The sequence below is a fragment of the Schistocerca serialis genome, chromosome 12, assembly GCF_023864345.2.
Source record: "Schistocerca serialis cubense isolate TAMUIC-IGC-003099 chromosome 12, iqSchSeri2.2, whole genome shotgun sequence".
In the NCBI taxonomy this organism is placed as follows: domain Eukaryota; kingdom Metazoa; phylum Arthropoda; class Insecta; order Orthoptera; family Acrididae; genus Schistocerca; species Schistocerca serialis.
The window spans coordinates 82,290,810-82,309,096 of NC_064649.1; the positions used below are offsets into that span (position 1 = coordinate 82,290,810).

The window sequence follows — 18,287 nt, forward strand, 5'->3', positions numbered from 1 at the left end:
TCCAGCAAAATATTGTTTATATTTTCCATAAATTTTTATTCCTTTTCTTGGTCCCTGAGCTCCTGTTGCTGTTTTTCTATCAGCTTTTCCTGTCTACGTTTTTCCTTTTCCTGCTGACGTTGTCTTTCACGCTCCTGCTCTTTAATAGTAACCTTTTAAAATAATGCTGTTAGCATATCCTGTATGGACATAGCTTGAGCATTGCTAACTTCTGCCCCTTGCCCAGAACAAATATTGTCATTAATTCCTAACTGGTTGAATGCAGTTTTACTATCACTTGGGACATCAGTTTCTAAATTATCATTCATAATTAAATTTTCTAATAATTCGACGGAAATATGGGTAGATTGTTCTACCTGAGACTCTGATCTCATCTCTGCATCAGTATGCTCATTCGGTTTATTTTTCTTTTGTTTAACCATTCTATCACCAATATAGCACAACAAATATATAAATCACTGAAAAGCACCAGTTGACACAAAATGATCTTATAACTAACACATATACACAAATAACACTCAAAAATATTATTCTCGCAGCCAAAATATTCAATTATTACTACTTATGGCTGCAGGTGTTGTTTTAATTTTAAATTGCTCACGCAGCGAGCGTTGATCGTGTGCTGCTATGCAACTACAGAACATGCGCATCTGCCCCTACCTGAGTTGATCGAGAGCTGCGGACTGCACTGCTTATATCAAGTTACTGTCGCACCGGCAGTTTGGCATGAAGATGTCAATGCTCATGAAACAAATGAATAAACAATGATTAATAGTTTGTTTTGGTACTCCGTACCTGTAATAGATCACAATTTCAATTATTAAAATGAATAAGTGTGCATTGGTGGCCCCACGTTGGGTGCCAGTGTGGCGTTCGCTGGGTTATTCAGTGGTTTGGTATTTAACTAATTTGTAAATGGAAATGATAATCGTATTTTATTACATTGAGTAATTACTAAATAATTTTTCTCCCGGCTAAAGATTTGATCAAGTTGCTAAAGAACTCCAAGTTAACGTCGTGTTAAAGTGTTGTCTGTAAGTTGTGTAAGTGTCACTAAATCACAGTTCATACAACAGATTCTATACAACTATTGATTAAGATGGAAGCAGTTATCTTCAGCAAAATGATCATTAAAACCACCGAATGTCAGCTGTGCACAACACTGACATATGTTACCTGAAACATGCGTGGTTAATTTCGACTCCATACATCAGCTAGAAAAGTTTCTTATAAGGATCGTGCTATGAGCACTGTTTTTAAAGAACCAATCTGATTCGAATCATTTTCATTAAAATGAGTTCGGGACCACCGGTGCACATTTATTTTTACACATTTGTATTACGTTCAGCATTTATGTCTGCAGAGTTGTGTAATTAGAATTTGCCGCTGTGATAATTGTTAAGATGGCGGCAGACAATTGATAGAGACTTTCTATTGTTAGAGCAAATAAGTATTTTAAATGCTTATTGAACTTTACAGAAACTCTACTTTCGTATTGTGCCCTGTTTAGACTTCATCAAGCAAACATTTGATTTGTTTCTAAGGAAAACATAGACAAACACGCCATACAAATCGCTATCATCAATGGCTGCGCTCGTTGCAGCGGAAAGAAATAATTAACACAGATAATACTTACTGAGAGAGGAATTAGAGTTACAAATAATTAAGAACTCTATTTTCAAGTAATAATTAACAAATAATTGCAATTTCTTAACAGACCTCAGTTTGATATGCGTCTTGCGTGCTGAACCTACAAAAGCCAACCAACAAAAGGTAAAAACAAAGGAAGACAAACGCAGATCATAAAAGGAATTTAAAATTATCGTTGTCTTTATATGATACACATCGATATGCCCAATTACATCGTAGAATATTATATAAATAATTAATTCACTATTTTTTCATATGTCGAATAAATAATGTTTATAACTGTTAGAGGCATAATTTCCTCTCGTCGCATTGTAGCCAAAAATTTATCTCGTGGATGTTACACTAACCTGGCGGGCTCATTACTGAAATTTTAACTATTGTTGCATAATTGTTCCAGATAAATCTTCTGGTTTGCCTACTATCAGAATCATTCATTTGAATTTTTTGAATGAGCATTTTTAGTTGTGTCGGAAAAATACCAGTTGTATTCAGATTCCTGCTAAAAAGTCAGTAAATATATTTTACAACGAAACAGGTTTCCCCTTCGAGGAATTAAAGAAAATGAACACAACAGCTTATTATCTATATACCATTTCTTTGAAATAATAAAAGAGAAAGGCAATTTAGGCAACAGTACTAAATTAAAAACCTAACAATTCATTTAAAGTTTATATAAAAAAGTAGCTGATCTGGTGCCTGTGTCTACATAACATTCCATTGTCTGCTTGCAGTCCTTGGAACTGGACTGCTTAACGTGAAGAGTTGAATTCCCAAAGTCAGTTTTCACCCATCTCCATAATGCCAAAATAATTATACGATGCTCGATTACAACATGATTTTTGAGCAGACTTTTGAAAAATTGGAATCAGTAGAAAATAACAGTATTCAACCCTTGTATGTAGTTATTTTATTGATATTTTGATCCTACATACCTTGAAATGTATAATGCAAAAGTCTGTAGGTGTCTTAGAGTTTTTTAACTCTGTCTGATGACTATATTTATTATAAATAGCAATGAAGAACCGAAAATCAAAATTTTGTACATGGCTGCATGTTCAGAGACCGTGGATAGTTACAATTGAAAGAAAAACAGCCCTCGGACACTATTTTTAACAAATTAACCTCGTTTCAACACTGCTAGGAGTGTCTTTTTCAGAATTTAAAACAAAGAATGGTCTATATTCTATAACATGGTCACAGAATAATATCTAAAATGTATGATAGGGTATAAGTACGGAATCATCATAAAAGACTGACAGTGTCATATATAAAATAATAAATATGCCAAAAGGGTATTAGTCACTAAGATATTGAAGATAAAGAAAACTGTGATGGCGAGCCACTAAGGGCTGCTCATTACTTGCGTGGTGCAGGTTGCAAAACTTTAAATATCTTTGTGACTAATGCCCTTTTGGCATATTTACTATTTTATAAATGACATATAAGTACTGTCAGTCTTTTATGATGATTCCATACTTGCACCCTATCATACATTTTAGTTATTATTCTGTGACCCTGTTATAGAATATAGACCATTCTTTGTTTTAAATTCTGAAGAAGACACTCCTAACAGTGTTGAAACCAGGTTAATTTGTTAAAAATAGTGACCGAGGGCTGTTTTTCTTTCAGCTGTAACCGAAAATCAGTTATTTCAAGAACCATTTATTTTGTGTGGTTTTAACAGTCAGGTTAAACCAGAGGTGAAGAAAATTGGTATAACCGAGAAGCAGTTGTCTGAGAGATAATCGCCTTCTGTAATTCTGACTTGCTCAGGTGTCCGGCCTACAACCGAATGTGCAGTACTTCGTGACGGTGTCTGCTCGCAACGGTGCGGGACACGGCCCGCCGTCCGGTGCAAAAGCGGTGGTCATCAGGGTGGCCGGAAACGAGTCGCGTGAAGTCACGCCCATCCCGACTGTGCTGCCGCCTCCTCCCGGTGACCAGCCGCCTGTAGTCTACGATGACCAACACCTCGGTAAGTCCCCTTGCACTTTAAAATGGGGTCCTAGACAGGGACTCAAAAACATGGAACCTTGCATTTCTCTGGCTGTGCCCTTATCGATTGAGCTACCTGGACACGTTTCACGAAGTGGATCAGACACAGCGTAGGGGATTGTTTCCAGAATGAGTCTTTACTGAGCAGTAAGTTGTGTGCCAATTTGAAACTTCCTGGAATATTAATACCGTGTGCCAGGCCGGGACCCGAACCTAAGACCTTTGCCTTTTGCAGGCAGGTGTTCTACTGACCGATCTATCTGACCATGACTCACAGCTTTAAATTTGCCAGTACCTTATCTCCTGACTTCCATACTTCACAGAAGTTGTCTTGCATATGTTGTGGGAGAAAACCATGTGAAAGAAAGAAAACGTGGCAGATGAAAAGCTGCGAGCACAGTTTCGTGAATCGTGCTTGGATAGCTCAGTGACTGAAAACAAAAGATATAAATGTAGTGTGTTACTTCTTATGTAAATTTATCTAGATAACCTTTGGTTTGAGGCTACCACAGGACATTTTCAAGTGTTGCATGTGTTGAGTATGCCTCCTGTGCATGGGACACAGTCAGAATTTTGTAATTATAATTTATTGTCCAGTTGTGTAATGACTCTGCAGAAGCTTCAAGTCATCACAATTGTAATTGACTGTACAGTGCTATTACTAGTAACTAATGTTAACATTAAAACTAAATTATAATTACATATGCTCTCAATAATCAGCACTGATCACTCAATATTTTTTGTTACTTTTAAGCTTATCATTTACTCACGGTCCTTTGTACTTTTCCAGCATTTGCTTAGTTCCCCTCACTCACCCATCTCTTCTGATAACATCTCCTCTGCACTTATTTCTGTGTCTAACAGCTACTCTGAATTTGTTTAGTGTATTCCTAGATGTGTTGTTTGTGAGTGTGCTCAGTAACAGGAACGTGTGAGCATTCCTAACTAGGAACGTCACATCGCCTGCAACGCTGAGGGGTTTCGTGTCTGGTAACTTCTACATGGAGTAGCCATGTGAACCACATGCTCAGGGGATTCTAAATCAAACATTCGTGCAATGCTGATAGTCTCTTTCCATTTCTATATCAGTATTGCAGGTAAGGGTCATGTTGTGTCACAAAATGAACCATTCCTCTGCTGGGAAAGATAAGTTTCAATTGGTCTGTCTCTGATGTTCGGAAGGGGGCTGTACACCCGATGTCCTGTATTTGCACTGTCCCAAGGCTTCTGTCATTTGTCAAGTGTCTAGTCTCAAGAGATCTATCTTACTAGTCACTCAGGAACATGTAATTTCTTGCACTTTCTGTGTTATCTCTCTGCAACCAAGATATTTTCAAATTATTCTCATTTGTCACCTTTGTCTTTATAATCATAGACAAACAGCTAAAGGCAGTTCAGACACCTCTAGCAAGATAACACAGAATTTGACAGATATTGAGACAGCTCCTAGATTCGGGGAGGGGAAATTAGGCAAGTAGGGAGAATTAAATTCCTAGCTGAAGTGGTCTGACAAAAAACAATCTTTGGGAGCTGTAATAATCGAGACAAATTCAGCGTGCGCTATGTGATGAGAAGTATCAAGACACTACTGGATAATGCCATTTGACCACCAGATAACACAGGAGGTGAATACGTCAATATAAAAGGAGGTGAAGAGTTGTGTTGTTAGTAGATGAGCAATAACAGCAGAACATGTCACTTAAGAAGGATCAGTGACTTCTGATGTGGACTAGTCATCGAATGTCGCCCGAGTAACAAATCCGTCGGGGACATTTCAAACCTCGCAGAGCTGCCCAGGCCGACTGTTAGTGATGTGATTGTGAGGTTGAAATTTGAAGACACAGCCACAGCTGTAGCCGTTACATAAAGACAGGCGAGGAGTATTGAGCATTGTGGAGGGTGATTTTAAAGAATTGCATGAATACAATTGAATAAATCTTTCATGAGAAACAAAGTGCTACCAGGAGTCCAGCTAGCACAGTGACTTTTGTAGAGTGGTCAAGCTACTCCTCATAATCCATGCATTCTTGTGGTCAGTGATAAGTGACACTTGAGGTGCTGTAAAGGGAGGCTCCACTGGACAGTGGCTGACTGGAAATGACTGGTACGGAGTGACGAATCGTGGTGTACCCAGTGGCAATCCGATGGAAGGGTTTGGGTTTGGCGGATGTCTGATGAACATTACTTGCCATCATGCTGATTGGCTACACTAAAGTACAGTGGAGATGGTGTTACAGTGTGGGGGTGTATTTTGTGATTAGAGCGTGGTCCTCTTATTATGCACAAGAAAAGGCTAAATGCAGAAGATGTGAACAAATTTTGTAGCATTGTGTACCGCTTATAAAGCAGGACCTGTGAGGCAATGGGCCGTGAACAGGAACATTCGTCAGATGGCCTGTGCACCCAGAGAACTGGTGTGAACCCAATTGGAACACCTTTGGGACGATTTAGAACACCAACTTCACTCCAGACACCAGTGTCTGGCATCACAACCTTCTCCAGTTTTGTCTCTTTAGGGACAGTGTGCCAGCATCCTCAAGAGAAATTCAGACACCTCACTGAAAGTGTTCCCAGCAGTGCTCAAGCCATCATAGAGGGTGGGCGTACCCCGTATTAAATGTCCACACTAATGGGTCTCCGGATACTTTTGATCAGATAGTGTACAAACTCACTACGAACATCTGCATACGTGATCAATGCAAAATGATGACATTAGCAGACAGTGACCCACACTGACAGATTATATGCAACAGAAAGTGTGAACCTTGCAAGCACGGGATAACTTAGGAGGCTGGAACTCGTGGGACAAAGGATTCTGGGGGGTGATATCGAGACCTTGAAGAACAGGAGACAGTCAGAATTGAAGATGAACAAGCCGAGAACTGTGGACCCGTATGGGGAGGATCTTGTACACCGTCAGAGAATGGAAGGCTGTATTTTTTGAACACATCCGTATACTGGATTGAGGGAGGTGGGCATCTCGGATAATGTAGATTTTTGTGAGCAAGAGAACCAAAGTACCCTGTAACAAAGGGGTACAAATTCATTCACCAACCCGTCTAGCTGCTAATACCGGTACGTGAATCCAGGTGACACTGCTGCTTTGTTATTGAAGCAGCTCCTCATTTGGCCTCACAAGGCTGAGTGGACCACATTCCAGACAGTCCTACCTCAAAAAAATCTGAAGAAGTACCGGGAACTGTACACAGGTCCTTCTGCAGTGATGCTTACTATTAGGCTACAGCATAATTCGTAGGGTCCTCGAAGGCGTGGAAAGAATCGACTCGTATTTTAATAAGCAGGAGCAACTGCTGATACTGACTCAGTACCACACTTATACACTTATTGTCAAAACTCAAACAATGGAAAATCCAGGATGGAATATAACAATACCAGAGAAGGAAAGTTGCTACTCACCATATAGCTGAGATGCCGAGTCGTGATAAGCACAGCAAAAAGATTCACACACTTAAATCCTTTGTCAGCAGTCCCTCTCAGAATATGCTGAGGGCCTCACTGAAGCCTTAACTGACCATAATTATCCTCCCATTCCTGTACAAAAACAAATCTCCTGTGCCTTATCTTTCCAGTCTCTCACCACGTCCCAAAGTCCCACAGTCCGGCCACAGAAGAGCATTCCCCTCGTAACTCAGTACTATCCGGGACTGGAGCAACAGAATTACATTCTCCGCCAGGGTTTCGATTACCTCTCGTCATGCCCTGAAATAATAAATGTCCTGCCCACTATCCTTCCCACACCTCTACCGTGGTATTCCGGCGTCCACCGAACCTGCACAATATACTCGTCCATCCTTACACAATCCCTGCTCCTAATCCCTTACCTCATGGCTCGTACCCCTGTAATAGACCCAGATGCAAGATGTATCCCATACATCCTCCTACCACCACCTACTCCAGTCTGGTCACTAATATCGCCTATTCCATCAAAGGCTGGGCTACCTGTGAAACCAGTCGTGTGGTTTACAAGCTAAGCTGCAACCACTGTGCTGCATTCTGTGTAGGCATGACAACCGACAAGCTGTCTGTCCGCATGAACGGCCACCGACAAACTGTGGCTGAGAAACAAGTGGGCCACCCTGTTGCTGAACACACTGCCAAATGTGATATCCCTCATCTTAATGACTGCTTCACAGCCTATGCCATATGGATCCTTCCCTCCAACACCAGCTTTTCTGAATTACTTGGGTGGGAACTTTCCCTGCAATACATCCTACAGTCCTGTAACCCTCCTGGCCTCAACCTTCGTTTGTCACTGTCCTCACCCATCCAACCCCCTCCCTGTTCCCATTCAGCACTACACAGCTGTCATTTCACCGCCACACCCAGTCTTTTAATTTCTTTTTATTTCTCTCCTTTCTGCTGTTTACCCCTTCCCTCCTCCGCACCTTCTCTCCTGCCTTCTGCCTAAACTGCAACACTTGACTGTTCGCCACTCCCACCATGCTATCCCTCGCCCTCCCTGCCCCAGCCTCCTCCTTACCCCCACCCAGTCGCCACTCCTATCATGCACTGGTGCTTCTGTTCGCAGTGTGGTCTCAGCTGCGTGTGTGTGTGTGCGTGTGTGTGTGTGTGTGTGTGTGTGTGTGTACTGCTGACAAAGGCCTTAATGGCCGAAAGCTGTAATTGTGTGAATCTTATTGTCAAAACTTCGATTGTACGGGTTATCGAGCAAAATTTGTGACTGGATTGAGGACTTTCTGGTAGGGAGGACACAGCATGTTACCTTGGATGGAGAGTCATTATCAGATAAAGAAATAACTTCAGGTGTGTCCCAGAGAAGTGTGTTGGGACCCTAGCTGTTCATGTTGCATGTTACTTACCTTCCAGACAACGTTATAAGTAACCTCATACGGTTTGCAAATGATGTTATCAATAATGAGGTATTGCCTGAAAGAAGCTGCATAAATATTCAGTCATATCTTGACAATATTTCAAAGTGTTGCAAAGATGGGCAACTTGCTTTAAGTGTGCAGAAATGTGGAATTGTGCACTTCATAAAATGAAGAAATGCTGTATCCTATGACTGTAATATCAGTGAGTCACAGCTAGAATCAGCCAACTCATACAAATACCTGTGTGTAACAGCTTGTAGGGATATGGTAGAATGATCACATAGGCTCGGTTGTGGGTGAAGCAGGTGGTAGACTTCCGTTTATTGGTGGAATACTGGGGAAGTGCAGCCAGTCTATAAAGGACATTGCTTACAAATCATTCGTGCAACACATTCTAGAAAATTGCTCTACTATGTGAGACTGCTACAAAATAGGACTAACTGGGGATGTTGAACATATAAAGAGAAGGGCAGCACAGATGGTCACAGATGTGTTTGACATGGGAGAGAGGCACAGTGGTACTGAAGAAATTGAATTGGCATAGTCTTAAAAATAGATGTAAACTATCCCAAGAAAACCTACTAACAAAAGTTTGAAGAACCAGCTTTAAATAACAACTACATATTGCTCACATAGGAATCCCAACGATAAGATCAGAATAAATACTGCATGCACCGTAGCATTTGAAGAGTCATTCTTTCAGCGCTCCATATGCGACTGGAATGGGAAGAAAGACATATAACTGGTACAATGAGTCATACCCCATGCATGCACTTCATGGTGGTTTGCGGACTATGGATGTAGATGCAGATTTCTTTGTATGTGATTGGAGAAAAACAGCCACTGCTCCCACTGCTGAAATACTATGCTCCTGTTTCCATCTAGTTCTACAAACAAAACATTTTTACAACATTAGTGTAATATATTTACTAAGATGGTATCTGTTCTTTCGGACATGTCCGAAAGAACAGGTACCATCGGTGACCAAGCAGCTCGTTAGAATGAAATGAACACACTTAGCTGCTTACCGGCGTTGACATACATCAACAGGGACAGATGAAAATGTGTGCCCCGACCGGGACTCAAACCCGGGATCTCCTGCTTACATGGCAGACGCTCTATCCATCTGAGCCACCGAGGACACAGAGGATAGCACGACTGCAGGGATTTATCTCTGGCACACCTCCCGCAAAACCCACATTCTCAACGTATTGTCCCGCACTACATTTGTAGTGCCCCCGCCCATCATACTCATTACTCGCGGCGCATTGCCGATTCTCGTAAGAGTTCGGGCACTGTTTGAGCGGGAGGCATGCCAGAGATAAATCCCTGCAGTCACGCTATCCTCTGTGTCCTCGGTGACTCAGATGGATAGAGCGTCTGCCATGTAAGCAGGAGATCCCGGGTTCGAGCCCTGGTTGGGGTTCAAAATGGTTCAAATGGCTCTGAGCACTATGGGACTCAACTGCTGAGGTCATAAGTCCCCTAGAACTTAGAACTACTTAAACCTAACTAACCTAAGGACAACACACACATCCATGCCCGAGGCAGGATTCGAACCTGCGACCACAGCGGTCGCGCGGTTCCAGACTGTAGCACCAGAACCACTCGTCCACCAGCAGCCGGCTCCCGGTCGGGGGCACACATTTTCATCTGTCCCCGTTGACGTATGTCAACGCCTGTAAGCAGCTAAGGGTGTTCATTTCATTGTAATTAGTGTAATATATAATATTGAGATTTATATTTGTTTCATGTAGATAAACTTGTTTCTGTTGTGTCTATCATTAATAACTATATCTCTTGTTTTTCAGCAGTCTTGATGCCAACATTTTAATTGGAACCAAAGAATTTCATTCACATCACATGTATGTGGTTTACTTGAAGAGTGGAACTGGAATATTGTTCTAAGTGCAAATCTCTCCTTTCTCATGAAAATGAATAAACAGTGTAACTCTGTACATAACTGATATATATCCAAGAAACTGAGATCATATGCTGATACCACAGAATTGTACTGCTCACTGGATCACCTAAAAAGTCGGGGGAGAGGGGGTGAATACTTCATTAAGAATGGTCTAAATACGCTACCAAGAAACTGACTGATTTTAAGTGTCATTAAGAAAATTTTTAGAAGTTGTTTGTGTGTGTGTGTGTGTGTGGGGGGGGGGGGGGGGGGGCAAAAAAAAAACACAACCAGCCAGTGTTAATAATGCTATTTATTCACACAAATAGCGATGTTACCAGTTTCGAACTAACAGGTTCATATTCAGTTGTTCATATGTTTATATAACATTTGTTGTTGCTTGCATTAGTTGTTAGTTGTTTTTTTAGCCAGCAACTAACATAAAGAACAAAAATTTGGACATCCGTCTGAAGATAAATCTGTTAGTTGAAAACTGGTAATGGTGCTATTTGTGTAAATAAGTAGCATTATTATGGAGTGGGGTAACGCAGTGGTTACCACGTGGGACTAGCATTCGGGAGGAAGATGGTCAAAACACGCATCCAGCCATCCTGGTTTAGGCTTTCCACACTTTTCCTAGATCGCGTAAGGCAAATGCTGGAGTAGTTCCTTCGAATAGGCACAGCTGCTTTCCTTCTCTATGCTTCCCTAATCCGAGCTTGTGCCCCATCTCCACGTGCTCCCCCTCCTCCTCCTCCTCCTCCTCAGATAGCATCATTAACATTGGCTGTTCAGTGTTTTCTACTTTGGGAGGTTCAACTTACATTTTTTGTACACATCCATGGTCTAAAAATGTTAGTTTTCGACAAAATAGCAGGAAAAAGTTTTTGTTCCGAGATCCATTAATATTGAGATGGTATGTTTTATTTGTGATGATGCATGTACAGAAAAAAAGCATTAAGTTTGTAACTAGTAGAACTAAGGTTGGCGAAAACAGCTTCTCATATTTTTAAAATGCCAGAACCCCAGAAGGAAGCACAGCCTGACACAAAAGTCATACACCATTCACTAATATATGTTTCAAAGACTTTCTACAAAGTTTAGCACCTGAATCAGGTCTAGGGATATGCAAGGCAGACCTCAGAACACAGTGGCAGTGAAAATACATTTTGTGAAAAATTGCACTTACAACATTTTCCCATTTCCACTCTTCATCTGCATATGTATTAGTAATCAATAATAATATTTGGAAGAGAGAGGGGAGGGAGGGAGAGAGAGAGAGAGAGAGAGAGAGAGAGAGAGAGAGAGAGAGAGAGAGAATGTGTGTGTGTGTGTGTGTGTGTGTGTGTGTGTGTGTGTGTGTGTGTGGCCTTTGTTTCACAGCTTCGTTTTTCTGTAGTCTCAGTCATACAGTCATAAAAGACAGTATAAGCTATAGAGCTTGACAACATTTAGCAAATCATCTTGAATCAACCCCATGAAAATGTGGACAAACTTCCTGTAAATGTTTCTTATTGTAAATGAGCTGGTATTAATAAATGATAGACGACTGGCCCAATACCAGGTGTACCGGTATGAAATGAGCATTAAGATATAAATGTGTCGATAGGGAACATTTGTTGTGAACGAGCCCTAATTGTTTTTTGTTTGGTTCTGTTAAAGATATTTAGTATACATCAAGTGTTGGAACAAACATCATCATATGTTTTCATCGTGTTAACAATGTCGAATTTTGTACCAGAATGTGACGATTTGCGGAAAGCATTAATTTTTTGTTTTCATTTGAAAAAAAGAGCTGCAGAGTCGCATCGAATGCTTGTCGAGGCATATGGTAATCGTGCTCTATCAGAAACAACATGCAAAAGATGGTTTCAACTGTTCAGACGTAATGATTTTCATGCAAGAAATGAAGAACATGGAAGACCACCGAACAAGGTCGGAGACACCGAATTGCAAGCAATATTGGATGAAGATGGTACTTTGAGTCAGAAGCAAATGGCAGCAATGCTAAATGTTGCACAACAAACAATTTCTGACTGTTTGAAAGCTATGGGAAAGATCCAAAAGTGTGGAAAATGGGTGCCACAGGAATTGAATGAAAGACAGATCGAAAACCGAAAAACCATTTGTCAATGTTTGCTTCACAGACATGAAAGAAAATCAATTTTGCATCGAATTGTTACTGGCAATGAAAAATGGATTTATTTTAAGAATCCTAAATGGGAAAAATTGTGGGTTAATCTGGGACAACCATCAACATCGACTGCAAAACCATATCGATTCAGCAAGAAGACAATGCTCTGTGTTTGGTGGTATCAGAAAGGTGTGGTGTATCACGAGCTTCTAAAACCCGGTGAAACTGTGAATACTAATTGCTGCAGACAACAAATGATCAATTTGAACTGTGCATTGATCGAAAAAAGACCAGAATGGGCCAGAAGACATGGCAAAGTAATTTTTTTACACGACAATGCACCTGCACATGAAGGAAAACTGGTTCAGGATACAATCAAAACACTCAGCTGGGAGCTGCTACCCCACCCACCGTATTCTCCAGACTCGGCCCCTTCCGACTACCATTTGTTTCCATCAATGGGACACGCATTGGCTGAGGAACACTTCGATTCCTACGAAGAAGTCGAAAATTGGGTGTCTGATTGGTTTGCTTCAAAAGACGAACATTTGTATTGGCGTGGTGTCCACAAATTGCCAGAAAGGTGGTCAAAATGTATAGAAAGCAATGGTCACTACTTTGAATAAAATGTTTTTACTTTTCGATTCAAAATTAGCATTTCATTTTCACACAAAAATGCTCATTTCATACCGGTACACCTGCTGAATTGTATATGTAATACTGTTGTGTCACGTGGTTTACTGAAATCTGAGTGTGAGGCACTGTCCACCAGTTTCACCCGTCCCTCCGGCAGGCATCGCGATCGGAGTGTCGGTGGGCCTGGCCTGCGTCGTGGTGTGCGTGGCGGCCTTCCTGTGGCGCAGGCACTGCCCCAAGGTCCGGGGCGGGCGGCACCGGCGGGGCCGCGTCCCGGGGCTCGCGGGGTGTGGCGGCGGCCCGGAGGGGGGCGGCAGGGGCGCGGCCGGGCGGTACGCGCGGCCGCAGCAGCGCCAGTGGGAGCTGGAGGTGCTGGACGCAGCGCCGCCACTGGCCGAGTCGCACATCCCGCCCCCGCCGCCACCCGAACTTTTTGACACCAAGGTGAGCGTGCAGGCAGTGCCACACTCAGTGGCCCAGTGAGGTAAAAGTGTGAGTGCGTCGACTACGTGTTTGAGATCGGGGTAAAGAGGTCTGTCTCGAAGGTCGCGGAATGTCAGAGCGTCCCGGTGAGGAGGAGGTGGAGAGACGTCGAACAGATGTGCAGAACTATAGAACTATATCTAACGTCGATCAGTTGCTGAATTTTTGAACACGTATTATGTTCGAGTATAATGACTTTTCTGGAGACTAGAAATCTACTCTGTCGGAACTGGCACGGGTTGCGAAAAAGACGATCGTGTGAAACCCAGCTCGCGCTATTCGTCCACGAGACTCGGAGGGCCGTAGGCACGGGTTCCCAGGTAGATGCGGTGTTTCTTGACTTCCACAACGTGTTCGATACAGTTCCCCACAGTCGTTTAATGAACAGAGTAAGAGCATATGGACTATCAGACCAATTGTGTGATTGGATTGGAGAGTTTCTAGATAACAGAACACAGCATGTCATTCTCAATGTAGAGAAGTCTTTCAAAGTAAGAGTGATTTCAGGTGTGCCACAGGGGAGTGTCGTAGGACCTTTGCTATTCACAATATACATAAATAACCTTGTGGATGACATCACAAGTTCACTGAGGCTTTTTGCGGATGATGCTGTGGTATATCGAGAGGTTGTAACAATGGAAAATTGTACTAAAATGCAGGAGGATCTGTAGCAAATTGACACATAGTGCAGGGAATGGCAATTGAATCTCAATGTAGACAAGTGTAATGTGCTGCGAATACATAGAAAGAAAGATCCCTTATCATTTAGCTACAATATAGCAGTCAGCATCTGGAAACAGTTGTTTGCTGTTGTGGTCTTCAGTCCTGAGACTGGTTTGATGCAGCTCTCCATGCTACTGTATCCTGTGCAAGCTTCTTCATCTCCCAGTACTTACTGCAACCTACATCCTTCTGAATCTGCTTGTTGTATCATCTCTTGGTCTCCCTGTACGATTTTTACCCTCCACGCTGCCCTCCAATGCTAAATTTGTGATCCCTTGATGCCTCAGAACATGTCCTACCAACCTGTCCCTTCTTGTCAAGTTGTGCCACAAACTCCTCTTCTCCCCAATTCTATTCAATACCTCTTCATTAGTTATGTGATCTACCCAGCTAATCTTCAGCATTCTTCTGTACCACCACATTTCAAAAGCTTCTATTCTCTTCTTGCCCAAACAAGCAGTTAATTCCATAAATTATCTTGGAGTAGGCAGTAAGAGTGATTTAAAATGGAATGATCATATAAAGTTGATCATCGGTAAAGCAGATGCCAGACTGAGATTCATTGGAAGAATCCTAAGGAAATGCAATCCGAAAACAAAGGAAGTAGGTTACAGTACACTTGTTCGCCCACTGCTTTAATGCTGCTCACCAGCGTGGGATCCGTACCAGATGGGGTTGATAGGGGAGATAGAGGAGATCCAATGCAGAGGAGCGTGCTTCATTACAGGATCACACAGTAATCGCGAAAGCGTTATGGAGATGATAGATAAACTCCAGTGGAAGATTCTGCGGGAGAGACACTCAGTAGCTCGGTACGGGCTTCTGTTGAAGTTTCGAGAACATACCTTAACCGAGGAGTTGAGCAGTATACTGCTCCCTCCTACGTATATCTCGCAAAGAGACCATGAGGATAAAATCAGAGAGATTAGAGCCCACACAGAGGTATACCGACAATCTGTCTTTCCATGAACAATACGAAACTGGAATAGAAGGGAGAACTGATAGAGGTACTCAAGGTACCCTCCTCCTCACACAGTCGGGTGGCTTGCAGAGTATGGATGTAGATGTAGGTGTAGATGTAGATGTAGTGATAATTAGTGTTCCTCGATACTGTAATGCTATTATGAAGGCTGTTCAAAAAGTAAGGTGACTTTTCAAATTGTGCAGGCAACAAATTCGATTACTGATTTTTTTTTTTTTTTTTTTTTTTGCTATGTTAACATATGTTCAGTGTCTTGGTACATTGTAAGGCTAAGGTGGGGCACAGGTATGTCAATGACACTTTTGTCATTTGGAGCCATTCTGATGAACAATTCATTGTCTTCCCAGATATCTGAAGAGAGTCCATACCAACATTAAAGTTACTTTGGAGGCAGAAAAGGATCACTAGCGGCTTTCTAGGTGTTTTGGTTACGAATAATGGTGAGAAATCGAGCCACCGCACGCTGATGTCGGCACAAACTTTCGAATCATCACCTGAGTTAGAGAAGAGATTTGCGTATCTTTTGAAATGCTATAATTATTACTTTGCTAAAGCTGGTTGACATGGCACTGGGAGTGGGTATGCCTGGCTCTTTTATACATGGTGTCCCAGGAGGATTGGTCAATATTCAAGGATAAGACAGGAACCATCATTCGAAGCAAAGGAATCCTGTAAACATTGGCCCTAAAATCCCTATTTTAAGAACTATAAGCAGTTGCTCATCTGTGTTTACTGTGAAACATTTTTCTTCCACTGTAGACTCTTTGCTTTCCATATTTCGGGAGGAGGTTGTATGAGCCAAAACGAGAAAAAACTATTTAGTAAACATGGGTTCTAAAATGCATGTCTGAAGATCTTTGAGCATTTATTCAGTAGAAGAGCTATGTTTCACGGTACCAAGATGGAAAAATTCCATAGCTCTTGAGATATGCATTTTAAAGCCCATTGTTACTAGACATTTTTGCTCTGAAGATGATTCCTGTAATATCCCTGAACATTGACCATTCCTCCTGGGACACCTTGAAGAATCTAAAAACATGCAAACAAAAAAATATTATGCTAGTGAAGAAATGCAGTGTGTTGGAAAATGAACACCTGTATAGGAGAACACATGGGAATAATATAAGATGCAAAAGAAAACCTCATGTACTAAAAAGTAATTTTCACCATGAAAACTGTATGTGATATTGTTAAACCAAAATGTAAACAAAATCACTAAACAATTGCAGTGACCACTGATGATGCTTTTGGAGAAAAAAAAAAAAAAGCAAAAAAATTTCTGGTTCAATTATGACTTTATCCTGTTGTGACAGATATCATATAATCCCCATATTATTCATGAAAATTGGTATTATGGAAGAGGGGTCCCTAAAATGAAAAGACAACGCATCTCCACTCGACCAGAGAAATGGAAACTGCCTTTGATGATAGTACTGTGCTGTTAGGAGGCTGCTTGAGTAGAGTAGGAAGTGGAGGGGGAATAAGGAGAATATCCTTCACCTTTGGTTCTGAATCTGAATCATTTTGTGACAAAAGCAAGCCAGCCACACTCATTAAAAGGTGGCATCAATCCCTTGCATTGATGCCACAATGCTTGTGCAAAAAATCAATATATAAAAGTTATATATGTGACTGGTGGTACTTATGTACTCTTTCCAGCTACAGAAGTGTGATGAAGTAGCAAAGTAACAATTTTTCAGAAGAAATCCTTGCTGTATTTCATATCAGAGACTATTTTGTCCTGTGAATTTTGAAATAGTTTTTAATTGTAACAGAAATAGCGTCTGTGAAATGTGGAAAGTAAGAGAGAGGCAATCACAGAATTTAAACTGTGAGTTATTCAGATACGTCTCAAGACACACTCGGCAAGAGCACTTTCTATGACTGGCGAGGATTCGTTTTCAGGTTCGGTTCCCGCTGCAGCATGTAGTTTCTAATTGGTGAGCAAATTGTGAATATAATTTTGTTCTGCTCTGTGAAATGATTACTCATGACAGAAGTCAGTTCCTCATTAGATTAAAATTTCTTACCACTGTGCCACCCTGTCATGTTGTGAAATAGGAAGAAATTGCTTGAAGCTAAATCTGGAGAATAAGGTACCTGAGGAACAAACTGACTGCAGCTGGGTGGGATGGTGCATTGTCATGGTGGAAAATTAACCATTTCTGTGCCAATCTTTCTTCTGCTGAGACAGCCTCACTTGAAAAATGACAGTAATGCTCTGTTAAAGGTACAATGCATGTCCAAAAAATCTTTATGCAAAAAACTGTGCAAACCAGAGAACTCTGTGTTGAACAGCTTGCCGACTGACAGGTATCAGCTTCTGCTGCAGTTAGTCCACCCGTCCTTCTCCACTTCTTAACATCTTGTTTTTATTGTGCACAGATTTCATCAGAGGTGGTGATGTGATGCAAAACATATCTCCATTGCAAAAATTACAGATGCCTCACACTGCCCTGCAGACATTTCAACTACGGTTCCTCAGTCAAAAGTCAGGAAGACTTTTGCAAGCACACATCACGGCAGCTTAGTTCCATAGTGATGACTTCTGAACAGCTCCCGCAACCACTGTCAAACCTTGGTCACATTGGCATGACCTCTGGAACATAGAGTGAAAACGTTTTTGTTGAAACTGCATTTATGAAAAATGCAAGCAAATTCCCCAGCTGTTGATGCTTTCATGTTTCTGACTTCTTCAAATAAGGCATTCAGTGTCCTTTTTGTCATTTCTTTTTTCTTTACTACAGTAACTACAACTCATGCAGTGAAGTAATCTGCACACTGAACATAGCTTGCAAACAGGTGTAACACACATAATAATGATAAATGTTGATAAAGCCATATGTGTTCAACATAAATTTCAGAATGTGCTGGATGTTTCAAAAAGTATCCTCTATTGTTCTAGAATACGGAATTGGTCAAAATCGG

The 18,287-nt window shown here is 41.5% G+C and overlaps 1 protein-coding gene across 1 annotated transcript in view; it reads left to right on the forward strand.

Moving 5' to 3' along the window:
• The window catches only part of LOC126427952 (protogenin A-like), a 438,352-nt gene that overhangs the window by 390,979 nt on the left and 29,086 nt on the right, over window positions 1–18,287 (forward strand). Inside the window, exons 16-17 of the mRNA XM_050089841.1 lie at window positions 3,424–3,625; window positions 13,329–13,615. Coding sequence (XP_049945798.1) covers window positions 3,424–3,625; window positions 13,329–13,615 — 489 coding nt within the window. The remainder of the gene's footprint in view (window positions 1–3,423; window positions 3,626–13,328; window positions 13,616–18,287) is intronic.